We start from the raw sequence: 23,479 nt of genomic DNA on the forward strand, positions 1-23,479 counted from the left end.
CAAGGTGCTGAATCAATCTATCAGCAAATATAATGATCTCTGCAACATTTTTCATGATGATAGGACCAGGATTTGAAGCCCAGTAGGCCAAAACTACATTTTTTTAAATCTATTTTTTTGTAAGCTTTGTCATAGTTTGCTTTTTCTTTTCCCGAGAAATTTTTTCCCGAAATTAATTTTACTCGTGCACACTATAAGCACTGCCTCACAGGATGTTCTGTAATTGTTTGCACAGCAGTCAGAAAATGATTTTAAATAATTTTAAATTTTAAATACCATGTTTTTCTTTCTCGAATGAAACATTTAAATCCAACTTTGTTGTAAAGTTGTTATTATCAAGTTATTGGGGATCAGAGAAAAAAAATCAGTTCATTTTAAAAATAAAACACTCTTACTGTATTGTGCTCACTGGATGGCTATGTTTTTCCTCGCATGCCTATCTGCTCTATCAACGATACTGGTATGACAGCTGGCTCAAGTGACTTAACTCGTTGCATCCCCTCCTGTTTTTTTCATGGTTATTTTTAGGTCAAAGGAATATTTTTATGAGTGTGATCATTATTAGAGGGACTGAAGATCATTCTAGTTGTGAATTTTCTGCAAGTTACTTATAGGTTAAAAGTTTCAGATAACAACATTAGAGAACTAAGGCTAAATGTTGACATCAGGATAATATAATCCCTGTTTTAGTTAAGTATATAAGCATGCTAACATTTGTTAACTATCATTAGTGTTATTTATTATCTGAAAACAAAATACAGCTGAGGCTGATGGGTCATTTTGCTGGTATCGTATTGGATAACTTAGAATTTTGACCTGATGATCGTGCTAGATGAAAGGTTGTGGGATCACCAAAACTGTTACAAATTTTCCTGACCATAAAATTAATGTCTGAACAGAATTTCATGACGATCCATACAACAGTTGTTGAGACGTTTCACTCAAAACCTCAAATGTCAACCTCATGGTGGCGCTAGAGGAAAAGTCAGAGGATCACAAAAATTAGTGGGGTTCAACATAAATATGTAAATGATGCACTTTGCTTTCCATGGAGCATCCTTTGCATAAACATATCTGTGCATTAAAATTGTCTGCTCTGAAAAAGTCAGATAAAAACGGTAACAAATCTTAAATTTAGAGAATGTGTGCTCTGTTGCTTACTTATACAGCACTTACAGGAAATCTGAGCTTTAATTATCTAGTTCTTTGCTTTACTGTCGTTTTAGTGCTTATGTTATTTGCCCTGTCTCCACTTTTCTCTACAATGATATGGTTTCAATGTGGCCCACCATCATAACTGTAAGAGTTCTTCTCTTTTCTTTCTCCTCATTTCACTGAGCAACATTAAGAGAACTGCCGACCAAATCGATTTCGAGGTCACATGAGGCTGGTGGGTGGAAAGGCTACAACAGCCTTTTTTTTTTTCAACTGAAGCCACTCACTCCGAGGACATATGCAAAGAATGAAATAATTAATTTTCTGAGTAACATTCAATCATTTAATGATAAATAATTGCAAACTCAAACATGTACAGTATAGTACATCTAAACTACATTGATCTGTCTACAATGATTGAAAAAAAAACATGGCCATTGTCCCAACCGACATTAAACACATACTGCACAGTTAGTTTCACCCCGTTTGAGAATTCCAAGTCAACTGCTGTCCTCCCATTGGGCAATGTGCTTTGCAGCTGTGAAACACACACAAACACACACATTATAGATATGTGCAATGGAAACATTTACAGAATTTTGCTTGTTGAGCACAAAAGCATTGTAAAAAAAAGGAAGTTAAGTTTGTGCAATAAACCTTCAATACTACTCAAATGTCGCTGAGGAAACTGTTAATCTGAAACATGACATAAGAGACTGAGACTTTTTAAATGCATATTGACACACACACACACACACACACACACACACACACACACACACACACACACACACACACACACACACACACACACACACACACAGACAGTGCTCTGGAGAAACACAGCTTAGTGTCTGCCTCAGGCTGTGTTATATCCACTTATCATTTTATCACCAATTAACACAACACTGCAATGAAGGCTGGAAATCACTCTGATGGGGTGGAGGGCTCTGTGTGCTTATAATCAGCTGAATTTATGCATTTCACTCTTTGTTGCTTCAGTGAAAATGTCCTTTTATTTTGAGAGGATGGGTCGGAAAATTATTGATCAAAGAATATTCACATATGTTTAGCTTTGTTAATGACCACTACAGTGTGCAGTTTAATTAGCGCTGATATATAATTTGACCAATAAAGTCCCTCTTGATCATGATCTGATAATCCTGTTTTACACTAACATAAACTACACAGAGAGAGACATTAGCACGTCGTCAAAAAGCAGGTTGTAAAAAGGTGGCACTGGCAATGTTGACCACATTCAGAGCAGATCACTCATTCAGCTCTGGGTGATCAATACCAGATTACACAGCAACCACTAACAAAGACACACTCAAGTGGGCAAAACTAAACATCTGCCACCCTCTCATTCCTTACGATCAATGTAAGTGGTATGTGTGTCTAAACACTGCGGGCCTTTGTGGGGCTGATGTATATTGATCGCTCAAAGGCTCTGGATGTCGAGCACTGAGTGCCATTGATTTAGACTGAGTTCCTTGTTTAAATGTGTAGGCAGGATCACACAGCTCTTTGAATGTTGTGTTCATATCATTAATGGACACACTGGATTAACATTTTAGACTCTGCTGTGATTATCAGCTACAGATAATTGTCTGAACACAGAAGAGAACAGCAGGTGCTACTATACAAACAATTACAAAAAGTTGCTAAGCTCCATTAAGTGATATTGTTGACATTAAACACTGAATCAAATAAATGTCTCCACATAACATCACAGGTTTAAATGACTACAGGCCTGTCACCTTGACTCTGTGGTCATGAAAACCTTTGAGATACTGGTGTTGACCCATCTGAAGGCCATCACAGGAGCCCTGATGGACCCCCAGCAGTTTGTCTACCGGACAATGATGCACTATATCCTGCAACACCACGACTTCAGACTGGCGCTCCATCATGCCAGTCATCCTACTCACCAAACTCGCCCAGCTCACTGTACCAGCTTTCCCCTGACAGTGGATGACAAACTTCCTGACAGACCAGGGAATGAGTCTGTATACAGATGGCAGGCGGAAAAGTTCTGTGTAGTCAGAACAACCTGGAGCTGAATGCTCTTAAAACTGTGGAGATGACAGTGGACTTCAGGAGCAGCCCTCCATAAACATACTGAACAACACTGTGTCTGCTTTGGAAGCATTCAAGTTTCTGGGATACACCATCTCCAAAGACCTGAAGTGGTATTCCAACATTGACACCATCAGGAAAAAGGCCCAGCAGAGGATGTGCTTCTTGCTCCAGCTTAGGAAGTTCAACCTGCCTCAGAAGCTGCTGATACAATTCTACACCGCAATAATTCAGTCGGTTCTCTTTACATTCATCATTGTGTGGTTTGGATCAGCCACTAAACACAGACCACAACAGACAGTCAGGACTGGCCATTCAAGCGGATTCTGAATATGTTGTGTGAAAGACTGAACCGACCACCAAGTCTGCGCCTCACACTTTTAGCTCACTGTTTTAGAATCAGAATCAGAATCAGATTCTGATATAGTTTAGTTTTCTAGTCTTCACATTTAATTTATGGCTGAGTCTCATATCTCTTGTAAAAGATGTAACCTCAAACCCCCATATATTTTTCTCAGGATGAAAGGACAATTAGCGAGAGGACAAGCCAGTCTCTCTTGCAAGTCAATTGTGAGACACGCTGCTGCAATTAAAGAAACACAGCCAAATGTGCATAGTATTCAAAAGCAAGAGTAAAGGCAATGCTATCGGTGATCAGCTATTTGGTTTTATGACCAAAGTGTGACAACAATGGCAAGTCTTAACAATTCTAAATTTCTATTACTGCCTATATCAAATGTCACATTTGTAGGACGACACCGTGACTCAGGGGTTTGCGATACCGCCTCCCAGCAGGCAGGTCCACCACATCACTTTGGATAGTCATGTGTAGAAAAAAGAACTCTGCCTTCATTCCCTCAACACTTTCATTCACCCGTACCCAGATGGAGCCTTACCAAGCAGGCAAATGTATCGGTTCTGCGTTTTACATCGCTGATCGTTCCAGTTAAAGGCACTTGATGCCTGCAGCTCCACACAGTTTCCAAAGCTAGACAAAGAGAAACAAGTAAGTGACTCTGTGGAAAGATGTCTTTCTCTGCATCTTATTTTTTTTGAGGTATTGATCAGAAAGCGTTATTGTAAAGTTGAAAGGGACCAATTTTGTTTGATTGAATTTCTGATGAAGCAGAGGATAATATAGGTTTTTACTACAGTAACTTACAAAGCAAACAAACACAGAAATGTGGCCAAATAGATTCGGATACAGATAAAGAAATCAGACAATAGTATTTAATTTAAACAAGACTACATGATAAAAACGTGTTATTACTGATATAATAACTAGTTTATTATGAAAGTATTTCAGACATATATGATAGCTGTTAAGAGATAGAACAGAGGAAGAGAGTGAGGCAGACACAGAAAGAGAGAGACATCTAGTGGCAAATGTGGAGGTTGCAAGTCAATCTCACTGTCTTTTCCAGGTAATTCCATACATAAACAATAAAATGTATTTGAGTCAACCTTAGTGGATAATTTAATATTAAGTGCTATTTATGCTGGATGTTATTTCAGAGATGAAAACAAATGAAAGACCAAACTACAGAAATCTCTTGCAGTAATAAATTATACATATTGTAGATCCTTAGCAGATAAATCAGCAGATTGAAAAAATGCCTGAATCTCACGCCAAAAAAGTAATTTTCTACCTTTCACATTATCTGCTTTTTGTCTGTTTGTTTAGCTCCATTGCACTTGGCCGTCTGTTTATGATGTGCTCCGCAGGAGCTTTTGTCTGTTAGTAAATGTATCTCTTACCCTTGGTTGTCAGGTTGCCCGAAGGCAAAGCTGCTGAATCTAGGGATCTCTCCTGTGTCCCAGCGAAATGAGTCTTTCAGAGGTTTATATGTCAAACCTGTGGAGTAAAAACATTGCTGTTTTATCTGTGCAGCATCTCCATAACCTCCACCTGGTAGAACATCTGTTCAAAACTACAGCAGTGTCTGCCACCTAATCTGGTATTGCTGTTCAGTGTTAGAAAACATTATCATATCTTAAATTTTTTGGAGGAAAGACTGTACCCATCCAGAAGTTTCGAGTCTCAAAGTCAGTGTTGACCTCGTTGCTTGTCTCCAGCTGGCTGAGGTAAAACGCCAGGATGTCCTGAACCTTCTGATTGTGGATCTGAACTAGAATACCTCGTCGTTTCTGGTGGTGTAAACAAAAGAGACGGTTACACTGGAAGTTGAATGAAATATGTAGATTTCTATGACATTAGTACATACGACATAGTATGACTGTCTCAGTGGACAACACACACCTGTCTCTCACCTGACAGTGACTCTTTGCTCCATAGTAGGTGTCAGTATCTGAAGACACCATGAAGCAGTCACCATCTATCATCACATCACAGCTGTGGAAGGGAAACCGCACTTTCTCTGTTGGGACACAAGCCACCAAAATACGCTAAAAATGAACAATAATTATTCATACCATCCATAATGGCTCATGCTCAATGAACAGACTTAAATATGTTCTAATCTTTTTAGCCATTACAGTTTTGTAGAATTATGTTCAGGGTTATATAATAAGAGAAATCAAATCAATTTACAAAAATAAATTGTGTTGCCTATTTAGCTAGAAGATATGAATGCGACACATTCTGACAGTGAACATAGAATATTAAAGGTGTAAAAATGTGCCCCTTCTACTTCTTAAACTATGGATCTTATTACTACTAAATGCCACTTTGATGCCACCTCTATTAAGTCACTATGCTAGATATTTCAACATGTTCTCATCATGTCACCAGACTCTCTTAAGATAAATACAGAATGTAGCAGCAATGAATCTCCTCAGTATGTGTGTTTCTGTGCGTGCTTTTGAATTTGAAACCAATCTGTGTCTCAGAGAGGAAATTGCTGAGGTATATGACAACACAAAGAAGCATACTGCACTTACCTGCACACTCAGCACCACCATAGCCAACATCACACAAGCAAGAGCATTCTTCTTCTTTGAACCGACCGTGTACACACTGCACACTGCACCGTACTGAAAAACAGACACTTGGTACAGTGAAACCTGCCTCTCCACTTTGAACGTTAAAGAAAACAGATCAATTTAATGAGGCTTGATATCAATATGTGTACTATATCCATACTGCTACGCTTGATGTTGATGATTGGTACCCTGGCAGAGGCGTCCGGTGAAGCCTGGGTCACACATACACTTGCAGGATGAGATGTTCAGATGGCCGTGTTGACCACAGCTCATTCGACATGGATTCCTTGGGATTTCTGATAACAGATGAGCAAGCACACATAAATGCACACACAAACGATGCAAAAGGAACACTTGGAAATCGGATCATTTTAGCCAAAATCAGCAGAACTCTAATTCTAGTGAAAGTGATATAACCAGGATAGCATGGAATACACAAAATACTTTGTGAATGGCAAAGTAACTGGCATAAATGGGGAAACACAGATTTCATACACGTATATAAGCTACTACATGTGTGCATCTGCCATCTTGGTTTAATTGGATTAATATGCATTACTAACAATCGCAAACATATCATTGATAGGTGTGCAGAAATGGCCTTGAGGAGCATAGTGGACACAACGACATTAGTGGTCGTAGTAGTGGTATAAATTCCGTTTCTATCCTTCAAAAATACAGTGAGAATGACATGCATGTCTGTCCCAGGGTTTTATGTTTATTCCTACTGTGCCCTAATGAAACCCATTCATAACACTTTATAACACTCTATAAATACACAAATAAATATTGTCTTACCACATAATCCACCTACATGGTCCCAGAGTCTAAAGCAGCCAGACATGGAAGAGGTGCAGAGAGAGCAGTACAGCCCCGTCTTATAGGGCATCACCAGACAACCATTCACTTCCCAGTTACCCCTGCAGCAATACAAATACATGCATCACACAAGATCTAGAGTGGCGTGAGGGGGAGGTTAGAACCATATTGATGTTCAAAATGTCTACATAGAACAGGTACTTGATTTTACAATCATCATATTCTGAGGCCTTCAAACAGGTAGTTTTACATTATCTTTTCTTTTTAGTACCAAGGACTCCCTGGAATGCAGTATTGACCTTTCATATAAATAAAATATTTGTGAGCTGGATTGCAGATAAAACAGTTTGTATTTTGTTTAAAACTGAGTATTAATTTTAAAAGTATTAATTAATTTTCGGACTTTATCCTTTGCTGTTCTCAGATGAATTCATCAATTAATTTTTTGGGGGGAAAACTTTGTAATTGTTACCCAGGGTAATATGCACAGACAAACATCTCCGATTTATCTCCTTCCCTCAGACACAGCTGGCTGGCACAGCCCACGTTACTTGAAGTGGCCCACACCAACTACACAACAACAGAAGATTTAAACACACTACATCAGCACTTGTATTTTTTACTGTAAAAGTGTGACTCCACACAAACATAGGTAGAGTTTGTATCTGCTTGTTTATACCTGTGTATAGTGTTGACAGGTGGCATTCTCCCTACATTGCCCACTCAAGTAGAGAAAATCTTTCCCCTCCTCAAACCAAGAGTGAATGGCATCAGAAAATGAGGTGACACCATCAGCAGAGAGATGTGTGTTCCACCCAATATGGCTGAAAGATGAGGCGTATTGAGGAGGGGAGTCTGTGTGACACGATGCTGCCCTCTTCTTTGCAAGTAGGGCCAACTTCTCATTCCACTCCTGTAATGACAATAATAAAACACATCTTTCACTTTCAACATTTACAGTAAAACTCGTTAAATAAAAACATGCTTTTTTGTCTCTGGCAGTATCTTACATGTGCACAGGGAGGTCTACTGCTAACCAGCACACTGACTGTAGTCTGAAGAAGCTAACATTAAGTTACCATAATTACTTTATTGTATCTGTGTTTCAGAAGCTTTCTCTGTCTTTTGATTAAATTGTAAATTAAAGCAGATCTGATGATAAAATCCAAGGTTTTCATCTCATCCTCTGCAGTTTTCTGTGTCGAGCTCCAACAAACCTTCAGATTATATATATCATGTACACTTCTGTTAGATTTGACCATCAACATTTGTTACAGGTCATCTGTCTGCTGCCTCATGTACATCAGAAACCCACGCAACATTTCTCTGACTTTAATGAAATCATTCTGAAGCTATTTAATTCCACATAAATAATGAATAATTAATTATTTATTAAATTGAAGAATTCATGAGCGCATCAATTATTACCAGCAGGAAATGTTCAAAATCAACTCATTTAATTATGAAAATATGTTACTGGGGTCTGTTGGACTTGGAGCTGCACATTAAATCTGAGATGAAGGTCATATTGTACTTTGTAGATACAGATTAAAACTGAATGAAAGAAAATGCTATTTGGCATGAAGGTCATTCCTAATAGTGCATGAGTGATTTTCTAATACCGCATAATCCTTTTCAGGGGTCGGAGCCAGTCTTAGAGTACGGTTGGCAAAAGGCAGGGAGACACCGTGGGCAAGCTGCCAGTCCATGGCAGGGCCAACAAACTGACTGACACTCATTGTGTGCTACATATAAACACTTCATTAAGGTCACACATTCTCCAAGATTTGCAGTGGCTGATTCAAATAAACAACTGGTTTCCACACAAACTTTCCACAATCAATCACTCTGCCACATAAATGGGAGTACAAACGTCACATTCAGATACTCTGATAGGGAAGGCAACCGCATGTGGAAAGTTATAGATTGAATATGCAAAATTATAACAAATGAATGAAATAACACATTTGAGTGAAGTTGAATTAACTGAAGTTTAATGTTTACCATTTCTTCATTACTGCATCTTTAATTTGTTATGCCTCTCAAGAAGACTGGTAAGTTTTAAACTCTCTTGGATAACATTTTCTAATAATAAAACACCCTAAATTAATGGTTTATGTTTTAAATAATGGCTTTATCAGGGGTTATTAAATCATTTACTTTTTCAGTACTGATGCTGCTCATTTTTCCCTTACACTGTCCACCTTAATCCCGCCAGCTCTCATCCTGTTAGTAATGGTTCACCACCATCAAAACCGTATAGGTACCTTAATAGAAAGTAGTACATTCTCTTAAATCTAATCAAATGTCTGTCCACCAACTTTTCTTTATGGTTAGACAGAGTCTGGAGGATAGACATCAGAAGTATGAGTGTGGCTTAGAAAGGCGGAGCCCCTTGAGTTCATTGTTCACTCTGCTCTCTGATGTCTGCCAGGCAAAGTCATCGGCTCACACATTGATGCCACCAGAGGTCACTGGGCAATATTTCATCTAAGACATTTCATTTCAAGGCATGTCATGTTAAATCCACTGTGGGATTTGAATGTCTCACTAGGAAATATGTGAGTTTATACTCTGTTTTGCCTACTTTGTGGCACAATCAACAACTGCACTATACCAAATTAGCTAAATCAATAAAGCTTGATATTTCTCTGCAAAGTTTTGCAGATCTGTTTGTCCCCCCAGAACTGCATTAAAATAGAAGTGCTGGAGTTTAAGAAGATCTGAGCATGGTTAATAAAATACAATCTCACAAAATGATTTGAATATCAAAAGTAAACGCTGAACTTTCATTTCTGTCTCTGAGAGTGAATATGTGACCTCATAATAGTTCCTCAAGAGCTCAAAGAAAACCTACAGACAGGGTGTAAGAAAGGGAGGAGCATCACTCATTTCTTAAATATTGGTATTTTATCTCACCCTGAAAGCAAAGCCTAAAGGTCTATATTATAATCACTTCAACACAATCTCCCCACAATGCTTACTGGTTCATTCCTCTGTGAAAAAAAACTCATTCAGATATTCACAAATACAGCCCAAGCCTTGAGCCTTTTAACGTTTATCAGTAAAGCTCTTTAATATGCCTCTTCAGCTCGGCAAAGCTTCCTCTGAGGGTTTTCACTGGGAAATTACCTGTAATACCACAGATGTGAATGCAGAATGATTATCCACATCCTCTTTTTCTCATTACTGCCTTATCAGTTGAGAACAGTTCTCCGAGGCTGAAGAGCAGTCGAAGAAAGGGGGCTCAGTCTGTTCGGGTGGCTTTGAGGATGTAATCTATGACAAAGTGACAGTTTGCCCTGGCACAAATCTCATATTAGGCCCGGGTGATATCTAATGCATTGTGACTTTCATAATCCATCGTTACCTTGCAGCAATAATCACATGCAGACGAGACAGTTGTGCAGATAAGAACTGTATAGCGAAGTAATTGATGGAGCAAGATAAGGAGAGGATTTACTGTAGCTTGGGTGTTTTGCAGAGAGCGGGATTAAAAAAACCTGAGTCAAACATTAATATTAAGAATTGCTGCACATTCAGCAACACCTCACCATGACTCTTTAACTGTCTATATCACTCTAAGGCAGTATTTTAACTATATGTGTTGATCATTAAGAGACTAACAAATGTAAAATGTTGCTTAGGTTTATTCTTATTCTGGTAGGAAAAAAAGATTTATTGGTATCATTTCACTCACTTGAGTTTGGCTTTATTCTGAATGTCCACACTATCATTTAGCCTCCAGCAGAGCACAACAAATGATGCACTAACACAACTATCTCACACTGTAGATATCAGTACCACAGAGGAAGACAGCTCAACTAAAAACACTTTTCCGATTCATACCTTTGTTTAGTGATTTCACTTCTGAAAAATAAATATTTTTGTGAAATAACTGGCGGTTTGATGGACTTGTCCTCTAATAACAGTTGTCTTGTACAGGGACCAACGCAAATGGTCACACTGTGGTGGGAGAACTGGAGACTTTTGATTGATTAATTGCTTTTTGTGCCATATTGAGCTTTGACTGTGTAGTTAGATTGACAAACAGTAAAAACAGAGCTTTGTTGGAACTACAAGCCTCTCAGAACTGTTGACTCAAATCCAATTACACAACACATGTCTGACCATTACTGACACCATCATCATCATCATAAAATACAATACTATTTTTCTCTACTTAGGTTTTGCATGGGCAGCTGCAAGCTTGTTTGAACTCAAAACCATATTGGTTAAGTTTGTAACACATGGCCAAATATCTTCCACTGGTGAAGAGAGAGGAAGTCTACAGAACAGAACAGCAACTCTTGACGAGAGACAAATGTGTGCTGTAGAGAAAGACTAACCTTTGGTATGAAAATCAGAATTCAGACTGACAATAATTTAAACTGCCTTAAACTCACATTTAGGCGACAGCAGCATTCATACAATTCAGACACACACAGACACACACACACACACACACACACACACACACACACACAGAAGAAACAGACAATAGATGCCACAAACCATTTTTTGCATGTTAGCTGCCATGGGTTTGACCCGGCTACGCAGTCTATTGTGCTGGGCAACAATCTGCGAGTGCTCCTTTACCCCCAGCCCTGGAAAAAAACAGAAACGCTCATTTAGTTACTATGCCCCTGCTGCCGTCACCATGGCAATGGAATGTTTTGGGATGCTTGAGTGTGTGTGTGTGTGTGTGTGTGTGTGTGTGTGTGTGTGTGTGTGTGTGTGTGTCTGTGAGGTTGGAGAGTGGATTAGTCTCTCACAGCTTCCCTCACAGTTTAAGGGTCAGTTGGGTTAAACACACCAGCATTTTAACGAAAACTCAAAACAATATTTTTACAAATTGTGCCACATACTGAATAAACAAGCATCCCCTAAAACAGATTCAAAATGCCTTAAAATTCCTCAAAAATAGGATTCTTAGGCTGACAGTATAAGCACTATAACATATAGGAAGATAATTAATGTAAATATAACACAAATGTAATTATATATGTGTCTTCATAAGCGCAGTCATAATTGTTAAAGATACTGTACATTAATAAACACTTAAAATGTCCTCATATCTGCCTATAATTATAATGTAGTTATGTTGTACATGTTAAACCATGTATTATAGGTCAATATACTACTTATAGATAAAGGGGGTAAAATACAGTGTTACCTATTCAAAACTTTGCAATCTTGGAAGCCACGCAGAATAAATCCTATAATTACATTACATTGGGTCTGATTGGGTCCTGAAATCATTAATATAAGGGCAGAACACTTTAGTGTAGAGTTTCATGCTTTGATCAAATAAAACTTTTTCATCCCTTAAAGTTTCTTCTTGCATATGAACCAATTTCACCTAAAACTTAAAGAGTAGAGATCTGCTCCCCAATGACAGATTCATAATTTCGCGTTGCGTTTGGCAAAATGCCATCAAAATGGTAATTTTTAAGCTGATGCCAAACTGCTGTACAGCAGACAGTGACAGAAAAGTTGAGCCGCTGGTGCTTTGCCAGGTGGATTTGGACAGCTAAAAATGCCCACTTGAGTCCACAGCTTAAAGGATTGCCACTTGATTGCAAACATAAGACAACAACTTTCACTTATAAAACTTAGAAAATCGTATTATATCACACTTACTTGCTATAATTTAAATTGCATCACGGAAACATGTCTAAATTATATTTAGCAGTCAAAATGTTTGCGTGTTCGTCATTCTGCACGAGGTCTAGACTACAGTAAACTACCGTCCCTCGTGGCCACCTGACTCGCGCACAGTTTGAAGTGTGTTTACCGGTGATGGTGGACTTCTGGAACTCCGGTGTGTCTGTGATAATCCGGTTGGCGTAGATAAACGGCGGTAGCAGAGACAAAACAACAAACAGATCCCAACATCGGGACGCTGTTCCGGACCCCATTGTGAGCTCCTAAAGTTTCTCCAACAACAGTGGCCACTTTGCTCTTAGTTAAGTTGCTATGCCTCTCTGCCCTTCTCCTCCCTCTTTTCACTACAACAACTTTCACCCCGGGCTGCAGCGAGCAGAGCGCATGAGCTATCTATTAAAAGTACACTCACTGTAGTTAACGCTTCAATATTTTATTGAGTCATTAGGATATTCTCCTAATCTGTCTTTTTTGAAAATTAACTAAATTGCCTTTCGACGAGATAAATATTAGCGCAAATCTCCAAAGTTGCAAGATGACAGTAAGTCCTCGTCATTCTCATGGAGGTAATTATAGAAAGTTGAGATTGACCTCTCATACTTAAAGAGTGAAAAAGAAAATTTCGGGTTGAAATGTTTCAGGCAAACTTAAAAAATACATTGAATCAAAGACACTTTCTCATAGCCATAACCAAAGATTTGTAAGTTGATAGTGATTTGTGTGTGAAATCATGATGTGTAAAGTATGACAACATCTACTAAAAGTGCAAGTTGTAGATTAGAATTATAAGGAACATATAGAATCAAAATACTCACAAAAACTAACAAATATCTCAAAAACATAATTAGTACCTGAGTACATTCAAAAGTAAACACTACTTTCCTCCACTGACAGAGGGTTTGCTATAGTGCCAGTCAGCAGTCAGTCCTTGATGACAAAATATAATGCTTAATCATATCTATCATCATTTCCCGTTCTAAATGACAAAAAGAGAGCTTAGCGTGATGGTTCATCACTGTTGAATGAGCAGAAGTTTGTTTTGAGACACTGATGTCCATCATTCTGATGAATCAGAGGAAGCTGTATTCCTGATCTATGGGCTGGCTGAGGTGCATGTGTTCTTTTGTAAAGCTTAAGCAAAACCTGATTGGGATATTTTTTCAAAGTGTAGCAGAACATGAGATGGCAGGACTTTAAGTGGCACAAAATGATCTGATAGGTGTGAATTTGGAAAGGTACAGGATGAATGTACCTCGGTGTCTGTTTGAACATGGTGACAATGTTTTTCTATGGACCCAGCGTGGGAAGCATGAATCATGCTTCACACATTGTGGGATGATTCAGTGTGTGGAGATGACTGCAGAGAGGCACAATAGACTAATTTTTCTCCCCAGTGGGCTGAATGTGTTTCAGTCTCCATGCTGACCAGTTATTCTTATCTCTTTGATTTTGCTGCATCAGAAAAGGGACTGTCTGAACAAACAACAGCTTTGCACACAATCTGTTCTGGGCTCAGTCAGACATGGTCACCCACTAAGATGATTTCTCAGGGGAATCCAACGACCAGAGGAACCACTGCTTCCTTCCTGCTTGAGCTCAAATCAGTTCCCAAGAGTGTTAGGCTCCTCATTACTCTCTGAACTGCAGTGCTGACAGAAGTCCATCTCCACACTAAATGTTTTCTCTACAGCAACAGAGTTCAGTAACTATTTTATTCTGAGACACACTCACATCTTTAACATTTAATTTAAATTAGGGGATTTTCCACAAAAGCAATTTTGTCTGTAGAATTGATATCATTTTACTTCCTCCATAGCTGACAGTATTAAAGAAGATGCTGACGATACAGACAACTTGCAAAATAATTTGAAAGACATATAATATACATTTTGCTGGCATTGTCAGTCAGGAGAAATGCAACCTGACTTTCAACAAGAAGAGCTGGGAGCTGGGTCTAAATTATTTAGATATAGTGGGTGTAAATGGTAAGAAAAGGGAATGATTATTTTTAAAGCTGTAAATGGCCATTGTTATCATCCTTCAGTATCAATATACTAAGGGAAAATAAATATGTACTACCTGTCATGTTCATTCATCTTTTTACATTCACTCCAGTGTCATATTGCTAACTAAAAACCTGTACAGGAATGCATATGTGAATATACTCCTGTAGAGGGCACAGCTCGTCTGTAGCTTCTCTATGTCACTGTGAGTGAACATTGTGTCCATCACAGGTCACAAATAGAAGTTGAGCTGACAGATCCTAATCAGATGAGTTAGATGGTGTATAGTAATGAAAAAAAAGGTTAGAATGTATATTTTAACCATTTTTACAATACATATATATTTTTCATTTATCATAACTGACACTTTTGGCTTGGTTAAATATTGTTTAAGGATTGCTGTAAACAAGCCGAAAACATGAAAAAAGAGATAGCAGGTTAATCAGTTTTCTTTCACTAATAAACAAGATACAAATTAAGCTGTTCAAACAGAGAGGAAGTGCACACCAAATTAGGTAAAGGGATAATAATGTGGTCACATTTTTCTTAAAGTCTCTTTTTCCTGATTGGCTCCTGAAAGTAAACCCAACATTCCTCAGCGGTTCTCTGCAGCAGATTTTCCAACTGCCAACTGTGGTCATTCTCTCACCTGGAGTCTCTGCTCGCACTCAGTTCACACTGCCTGCGACTTCTAACACATTTGAGGACTGATCGTCGACTGCGTGTTGGTTTGGATCAGTGGAAAGATGATTGCTGCAATTGTCATCACCTTGTTGTGTTTCTGCTCGCTCCATCCTACTTTTGGACAGGTGAGTGAACTCAATGACACAGGCTAATGCAGTTGGAATAATTTGAAAGCCCTGACACATGCTCACAAATACAGTTCTATTCTATCTATTGAACTGATTACAATATGCCTCTTAATAACTATCGTGTATAGCTTGAAAGGCAAAAACTGTTTAAATCTGACTATCCTTTCTCAGAACAGCTCTTACTGTGAGTGTCCGCTTGGCATCATAGAAAAGATTATTAACAAAGTAAACCTGGAGTCACCTTCACTTTGCATGCATGCTTCAGAAACAAGACCCTGGAGGCAGTGAATGGATGCACTCAATATATCTATGCTTTGCTTCAATGCAACCCTGCTAAATGTTTCCAAAAAGCCACATCTTTTTGTGGCTGACTCTCTTTAGGCCTTTGCATGCTTGTCTTTGTCTGTGCACGTGTGTGTTACTGAGAGATGGCCATCATGCTTTACTGTGTTTATGAATGTGTGAAGTTGGTGTTTAAAGTTGTATTTCAGTGTTTCAAAGTGATATTAATATGTAGATTTAATAGTACTGTACTGTCATCTTGAGCTCCAGAACTGCATGCCATCTACCAGTTAAAATGAAGCCATGTGAAATGTTGCTTAGCACAGGCAGAAAGAGGCCTTTGACAACTACACTATAAACACCAGCCACCCCTCCCAGCTGACTGAAGCCTGTCCAAGCCCTAGTTCTTTCCAAATCAGAAAGGTGTTTTCAGCAAATATTGACTCTTCTTACATAACCCTGGCTGGACGAAAACACTAATTGGTTGTCTGAAAACATGCATGAGAGGACAGGGCAGAAGGCGTAGAATGACGCTGTTGAAGAGGATGTGGATAGAAAACAAGTCAGAGCCACTCCCTCGTCCCTGCCTCCAATAGAAAGGGAGGTTGTAACAGAGGTAATGTTTATGCTGAGGGCGTTTATACCCGACAGACTGACCCCGAAACCCTAAATCCACCACATTATAAAGAGCAAGTTAGCTTTTGCTGATTTCATCCACTCTCCTAAAAGGACACATGGCAGTTACATAACTTTATGTAATGAAGCTTTTAAACATCCAGACGGGGTCATGCGTGAAAACCACATCACAAGAACAGTGAACTTTCAGAGAGTGTTCCTGTGTTTATGACTGAGTTACAGTATATGGCTTTGAGAGGAAGAGGTCCCTGCTTGCAAATACTTACTTTGGCCAAACATACTGTGATCCTACTGCATTTTCTGGCTCATATAACAGCCCAGCATCTGTACTGCAGGTCTTCAAGGGCACTATTTCAGCCGACTCGTTTGTTTACATGCAGGGGAGCTGATTGTTTTTTCAAGTTTTAGTAGCCATGGTTTAATTTCATAGTGTACTTTGAATTTAACCATCTACTTACACATTTGAGTAATAAAGCAATAGATGTATTTGGTTGAGTAACCTTGTTTTAGGTCATTCATTATGCACACAGTATTCTCACCAAATGAAAACATGCATTTAAGTGAGGTCATCTGGTGGCTACATTTTCAATCATAAACAGAATTGTGGTAAGAAAGAAAGTGCAACATGATTGAGTGTCATGAAATTGAGAATGTTTGGTAACTATAGAACGCTTTTTAAAGGTAAGTATGTTTTGTTAGCTCAGACACTAAAAAATAAAGATCTTTTGATCGTAAAAACATCTTTAACATCGTTTTGAGTCTTGTGAATGAATGGAAAGTTAGTTCTCTAGCGAATACATCAACAACATCACTGGCCTGTGGTCTTGTGTTCTCTTTTTCCATGTCAACAAATATTTATTTTTCAATTTGTAGCTTTTCTGTATTCATAAATTCAGCAAAACAGCATTCCTTTCTAAGGAAACTTATAAGAGATTATACAAAAATTGAGTTTCTGTATATCTTCAAGATCCAAATAGTAAAACTATGTATAATGCAATACACTCTTTATCGCTCCTGTGGTTTAGAAGAATATATAGTGTTAACACAAATCATAATGTTCTCATATCAAAATCATTGAATGAAAGTGCTTACCATTATGTGGCTACACTTACTTGTAAAGCATAAATAAATAGAAAATAAAAATGTGAACATTTGACATACTTGTCAGTGAATTATAGCTTTGAAAAAGTTGTTTGGAAATATTAATCAACATTTAATGACCTCTCTATTTTTGTTCCAGGACTGTCCTAGTAGACAGGAAATACAGGGCTCTCTGAAGCAGGTCCAGAAGCTTCTCTCAACCCATGAAGCCTCGTACTTGCAGAGTCTTCGCAACCTGAAGAAGAAAATAAACTTGTTGCTGAGCAGCACTGGGAAGCAGATCACAAGATCCATCAACAGTAAGCAAAACCCTCAGAAAGACAGATTTATTCAAATGTTAGATGTGGAAAATCTGCCTTTCTGCTTCTTTATCACCTTCAGGTACCTGCCCGAAACTGGACACGCCGATCAATGGGAGGAAACTTGGCAAGTCACACGGCGTGGGCCATGAGGTTCACGTTGTGTGTGACCCTGGCTATGAACTTGTGGGATCAGAGAGCAGGGTTTGTCTAGAGAGCTTGACCTGGAGCGTCCAGCAGCCTACCTGCCGAGGTGACAGACCAGCGCTAATGATCTTCAGCTACCTGGCCTCACTGTGATGGTCACTTTCTCCACCGCCTCCTCCTCATCCTCTTCCTACCAGAGTCTTGTCTCTCCTCTTCTTCACACTGACTATCCCTCATCCTGTTATCTAACCCACTGATCACTACAACCCTGTCATCGTCCTTTTGTAACCTTCCCCTCTCCTGCTCTCTATTGCCATTCCTCTTTTCGTGCTTCATGCTTGTCACCAACGTTTTTCTATGTAGAGATACATTTCATGTGTGACCCATGATCATATTTCCTCCTTATGTACTCTGGATGTTGTCCAGAGAGCTTATTGAATGCTGCGACATGTGATATTCCAACCTGTATGTCCTCTGACAGCTCACTGACTTTAAGATAACAGCTCAAAAGCTGTTTGATCAAGACAGGGTTTCCTATACTAACATTAACTCATCTGCTCCATTGTTTCCTTATTCACTCTCTAGCATGCATATGTAATGATATCACATCCTCTTATCTTCATGCATCAAAGATATTCGGTTGCATATGTCCTTGTATCTCTAAAAGGTTCAAATGTAGCAATGTAGTCTCCTTATACAACCTTCCTGTCTGTCTTTTCCCTCAGACATCAATGAGTGTGCGTCCTCTCCGTGCCTGAATGGCGGGACATGTGTGGATGAAGTGAACCAATTCTCTTGTGTCTGTGCCAAAGGCTGGGCCGGAGTGACCTGTCAGAGCCCCGTGCCAACATGTAAGTATAAAGTTGTAGTGCAGTTCAGAAACCTGGGGTTTGGCCCTTGGGTTGCACCAAATGTTTTGATACCTTATTATTAGCAGATGCATATTACAAATAAATATACAAGACAGCCCTTTACTGCAGAGCATATTTTTATGGGCTAGTATCCAAATCCTCCCTGTCTGCTAAAGGTGATTTCATTGACCAGTAGTTTGGCTAGCCATCAAAAGCCAATGCTTCATACCACAAAGTGGGTTTTATTAAATTCCAGCCAGAAATCCAAGACAATGCTGGTTGAGTGGCAGTGGTCTGCTCCATGATGTGGATTGACGACTGATAATCTCTGAAGTCCAGTTTGTTGCTTTTTTTCTCTCGATATAATTGATATTTACATGCAAACATACAGGGTTTTTTTAGGTCTGTTGCTCATTAGACAATGGCACTATTTATTCTTTTGGGCAACCTACAACTCATTGTGTCACAATTATGAGTAGACACACTCACTCACTTCATCCCTTATGAGAGCTACTATCGGAGGAGTTTCAGAGCCTTGTCTCACGGGTTCATGGTGACGAATCAGGTAGAAAATATATACCGACTGCTACACTGTATTTTTGAGGCCAATATCATTATTTGAGCATTTAGAAATTCTGATAATGTCTGATAATAATGGATTGTCTTTTATTTTTTTACATAAAAACCTTATATATTCAAACATTTTAGAATGATTCATTAAATGACTTAAGTAAATAATTTGACAATGACATTACAGAATAGGAGAGTAGACATAAAAAAAATTACCTGACATCACATGTTATATGTGTATTCAGGCTGAGTGATACAAACATCTTTACATGGTGATTTTGACTGAATTCCTGTGTGCAATATACAGTAATTGTTCCAAACCTTGCAAAAAAAAAGATTTATAAACAGCCCACCTGTTCAGCAACAACTGAATTACATGAATCATAAACATACAGATATTGAATTTTGGAGGCTTGTCATGACATGATGTTGAATTTGCAAATAGATTATGACATAGATTATCTGAACATGGGATTGTCATTGGACTGAAAAAGGCAACTTTGAAATAATTGCAAATATTACAGTAGAGAATGAAAACACTTAATATTCCTTTCTTGTCTTTCTCATTCAGTCTTTGTCACCATGACAAATACTTCTGCCGCCACCTCCCCAGCCATTGCCGCGGCTGCCACCCTGCCGGCTGCCACCATGGGGCCTTTTGTTCGTCCATCACGTTGCACTATAATACAGGGGACCACCCACTGCACCTGTGAGCCAGGATACACTATCTCTGGCAGGGACAGCAACACCTGCACTGGTAGGACTAATACCTCCCCTGTGACAATTTTTTTTTCCATGTGGAATGTTAACTGTGTGTGCGTGTTCTTCACATTTAGATATAGATGAATGTGAGCTGTTCCATAATGGACAGGCTGGGAGACTGTGTTTACATGCTTGTGTTAACACACCTGGAGGTTACCGCTGTTCATGTCCTATCGGATACAATGTGACCCGCGATGGACGCAGCTGTAAAGGTATGTTTTTCTTTATCTGTGTTTTAATTTGCAGTCACTTTTAATTTTCTTAATGTCAAAGTTTTCCACAAGATAGTTTCTGTTATGCCCCCTACTGGCCAGGGGCCAATTAAGAGTAGTGAGTGAGTAGACAGCAGGCAGTTAATGATGCCCCAAATAACTTTTCTGTTTGTGTAAATGTCTTACTGTATGTATGTTTCCTCACAGACATTGATGAGTGTGCCACGAGACAAAGCAACTGCACAAAGGACCAAATGTGCATTAACACGTACGGTGGTTTCCAGTGTGTCCGTGTGGACTGCCCCAAAATCCCTAATGCTACATATGTCAAGACGTCACCTATGTGAGCATCCTGAAACTTTTTTTTTGCATCCAAAACAGGTTACCTCAGTTTTTTGCGTTTGAATAAGTAGATGTGGGGATGAAGTTTTAGACCAAATAAAAACTTTGACACTAGTCTGACTCCATAGATTAAAAAGCGTTTCTCACTCTTGGATTAACTCTTTTTCCAGGCGTTGTGAACGTAACCCCTGTCCTGTGGACAACAAAGCATGTTCCCAGACACCAAACTCCTACTCCTACCATTACATGGCTATCGTGTCCAACCTGTCAGCTCCTCGTGTCATGTTCAGGGTCTCAGCATTACGTCCAATTGGAGACACACTTCGCTTCTCCCTGCTGGGGGGAAGGCAAGCTCGGCGCCACTTCACAGTTCAGCGTTCAGACCGTGTGACAGGTCAGCTGATGCTGGTGAGCCCCGTGCAGGGCCCTGCCACACTGGAAGCAGAAGTGGAGATGAGCGAGCTGGAGAGACGAGTCCAGCTGGGGAGGTACATCACCAAAGTCACCATGTTTGTTTCCCAGTATGAGTTCTAGAGAGTGAAGGATGAAGGTGGAAACATGCTTACAGCACAAAGGCCAAACAGAAGTCTGGTTTGGATTTAGTTAAGAACTCTTGACATTCTGATGTTTTGTGGTGACTATCTTTAAAGTGTGCTGTTGCTAAATAAGTTGCTGCAGCCAAGTCTCAAACCTGTAGTGAAGTCACCATGAACGAGCATGCTGACTCTGAAGTGATGGAAGGATAAACACCTGTCTTGCACAGCTGTGTGCAATACATGTTTTAGAATATGGGTCCTGAGTGATGTATCTTTGGGTTGATTTAACTAAAATAGCAAGAGTTTTGTATGGATAAACTGAAACATATTTATTTCACAAATATAGAAATGAGTGTAGGAGATATAACAAGTGAATGACATAATGTAGCAAAGACGGAAACAGCATTCAACTGGAGGAACTAGAAAATGTAGACAGTCCATCTTGAAAGAAAGTGCTATTTTTGTAATTGACAGTCCTGCTATGTTGACATTTATATTATGTATACTGGACATGTAGTCATGACATGTGAAGATTTTGTAATTCTCTTTAGGATCATGTTTTATTTATATTCTAGGTTCAGTGCAACTATAATACAATCATTAAAACACCATAACCTGAAAGAGTTGAGATTTTTAATTGCAAAAGCATATAATGTTACCTTCTGCAATATGCTGTAATAATAATAATATATATATAGCAGTGATATATGTGAGCAGTGGTTGTTTGGAAAACCCCTCAGTTCTCGCTATATACAGAGCAGTGCTGTTCAGCAGACAGACAGCCAAAGACAGGCTGCTCAAAGAGCCACTGTGTTCTTACAGTGCATGAATAACTTCAAATCTGAAAAAACAAGTACACACAGAAAAAGGCACATGCACCCTGCAAGTAAGATACGTGTGATGATTTTTCCTTTATGGGGAGGTGTATATTTGGAAAAATCGTGGCATTTTCGTGAAGTGTGATGAAATGTGTCACTTCTGTGCTGCACCAGACATCTATCTACTCCTTGGCATTACACAACTGTCTGAGAAAGAAACCCACACAAAAGCGCATCTGTGGATAGAGAGGCAAAGTGTAGGTTCACTGGAGACAAACAGGATGTCTTCAGTTGCAGAGGAGGCTCCGTACTGTGGCTGAGACTCACTGAGGACACAGCTGAAGGGGCGGGAGAGCTTTAGCCACAGGATCCTAAAACGAGATTGCTCGCTGAGTGAAGAAAAAAGATGCTTAGAGATAGGGAGGCAGACAGAGAGTGATGGCTGAATAGAGAGGGCTGAATAGAAGACGATTCACTCCAGCCAGCCAGTCACTGGCTGAGGGGTGCAGGCTGAATTAAAAACTGCTGTCTTTATTACCGCAGCAGAATAGACCTCTCACTGTTCTTAAGTCCATCGCTGCCTCTTCGGTCTTAATGAAAGAATAAGCCGAGGAGGTGAATTGGGAGGCCGTTCTTTAGTCTGTCCCTCAGGGATCCACAAGAGGCGTGGATTCAGTATCCAAAGTTTACTTCTTTTCTACTCCTGTCGCCCCATAAAACTCAAATACATCTCCCTCTATTCATCTGCAGCTTACCCTTTATGCGATTCTTACGCGTTATTTGTGTGAGGTCCAGCCCAGTGCACAACAGCAATCTTCAAAAATGGAATACAAACTGGACTCTGAGAAAGTCTGCCTCTCTGAGAGCATCTGGTCTGAAATCTGGTATTTTCTCCATGCTGTTTCACTTTTCACCCCTCACTGTTCTCTTTTCCTCCCCACCTCTACCTCATCATATTACATTCACCATCTCATCGTTCTATCCCCACTCCTCCATTGCCATTACCCTTTCTCTACTGCTCTCTCCAATGTGGCTGAGTCACACTGCACAGATAAAAACCCTAATGAGTGCTGGCAGTGTGTACAGACTGAAATCAATATCCTGATCTCAGACTGGTTTTGAGGTATGGTCAAAAACAAAAACAGCACACACTCTTTGACAGCAGGTTGGGTTATCACTGGTACTTACGTTTGAAAGGGAATACCTCAGTCTCCTCTGAAGTTTGATGGAACAAAGGAGAGTGTGACTGGGTCTACTGAGGCTCCAAAGAGTGCAGACAGGACTCTACAGTCAGTTTGGCTCTGGGCCATTTAATGTGGGCATGCAGGTGAGGGGAGGAAGGAAGGAGAGGAGATAGCAGGCATGCCAGTAGTGCCACTGTTGCTGTTGTCAAGGAAGCTAAACTCCCTTGCGCTGCAGGCTGGTACAGTACAGAGTACATAGAA

At 39.5% G+C, this 23,479-nt stretch overlaps 2 protein-coding genes across 2 annotated transcripts; one reads left to right on the top strand and one right to left on the bottom strand.

The window, feature by feature from the left end:
* Positions 1-1,572: 1,572 nt before the first annotated feature.
* Positions 1,573-12,917, bottom strand: LOC137887871 (C-type lectin domain family 18 member A-like). Its single transcript, XM_068731113.1, has 12 exons — positions 12,794-12,917; positions 11,512-11,603; positions 7,676-7,909; positions 7,469-7,566; positions 6,976-7,097; positions 6,366-6,473; positions 6,136-6,228; positions 5,506-5,612; positions 5,256-5,382; positions 4,993-5,089; positions 4,131-4,222; positions 1,573-1,693 (listed from the first exon to the last, which is right to left on the bottom strand). The coding sequence occupies exons 1-12, from the start codon at positions 12,915-12,917 to the stop codon at positions 1,656-1,658; spliced, it is 1,332 nt and encodes a 443-aa protein (XP_068587214.1). The 3' UTR covers positions 1,573-1,655.
* A 2,416-nt stretch (positions 12,918-15,333) lies between these two features.
* LOC137887607 (fibulin-7) lies at positions 15,334-22,498 on the top strand. Its single transcript, XM_068730710.1, has 8 exons — positions 15,334-15,475; positions 17,637-17,796; positions 17,879-18,049; positions 18,669-18,794; positions 19,936-20,121; positions 20,201-20,338; positions 20,546-20,681; positions 20,851-22,498. The coding sequence occupies exons 1-8, from the start codon at positions 15,413-15,415 to the stop codon at positions 21,212-21,214; spliced, it is 1,344 nt and encodes a 447-aa protein (XP_068586811.1). The 5' UTR covers positions 15,334-15,412; the 3' UTR covers positions 21,215-22,498.
* Positions 22,499-23,479: the final 981 nt, after the last annotated feature.

The sequence above is a fragment of the Cebidichthys violaceus genome, unplaced genomic scaffold (assembly GCF_023349555.1).
Source record: "Cebidichthys violaceus isolate CVI_PGR_0920_01 unplaced genomic scaffold, fCebVio1.0.p SCAF_5, whole genome shotgun sequence".
Classification (NCBI taxonomy): Eukaryota; Metazoa; Chordata; class Actinopteri; order Perciformes; family Stichaeidae; genus Cebidichthys; species Cebidichthys violaceus.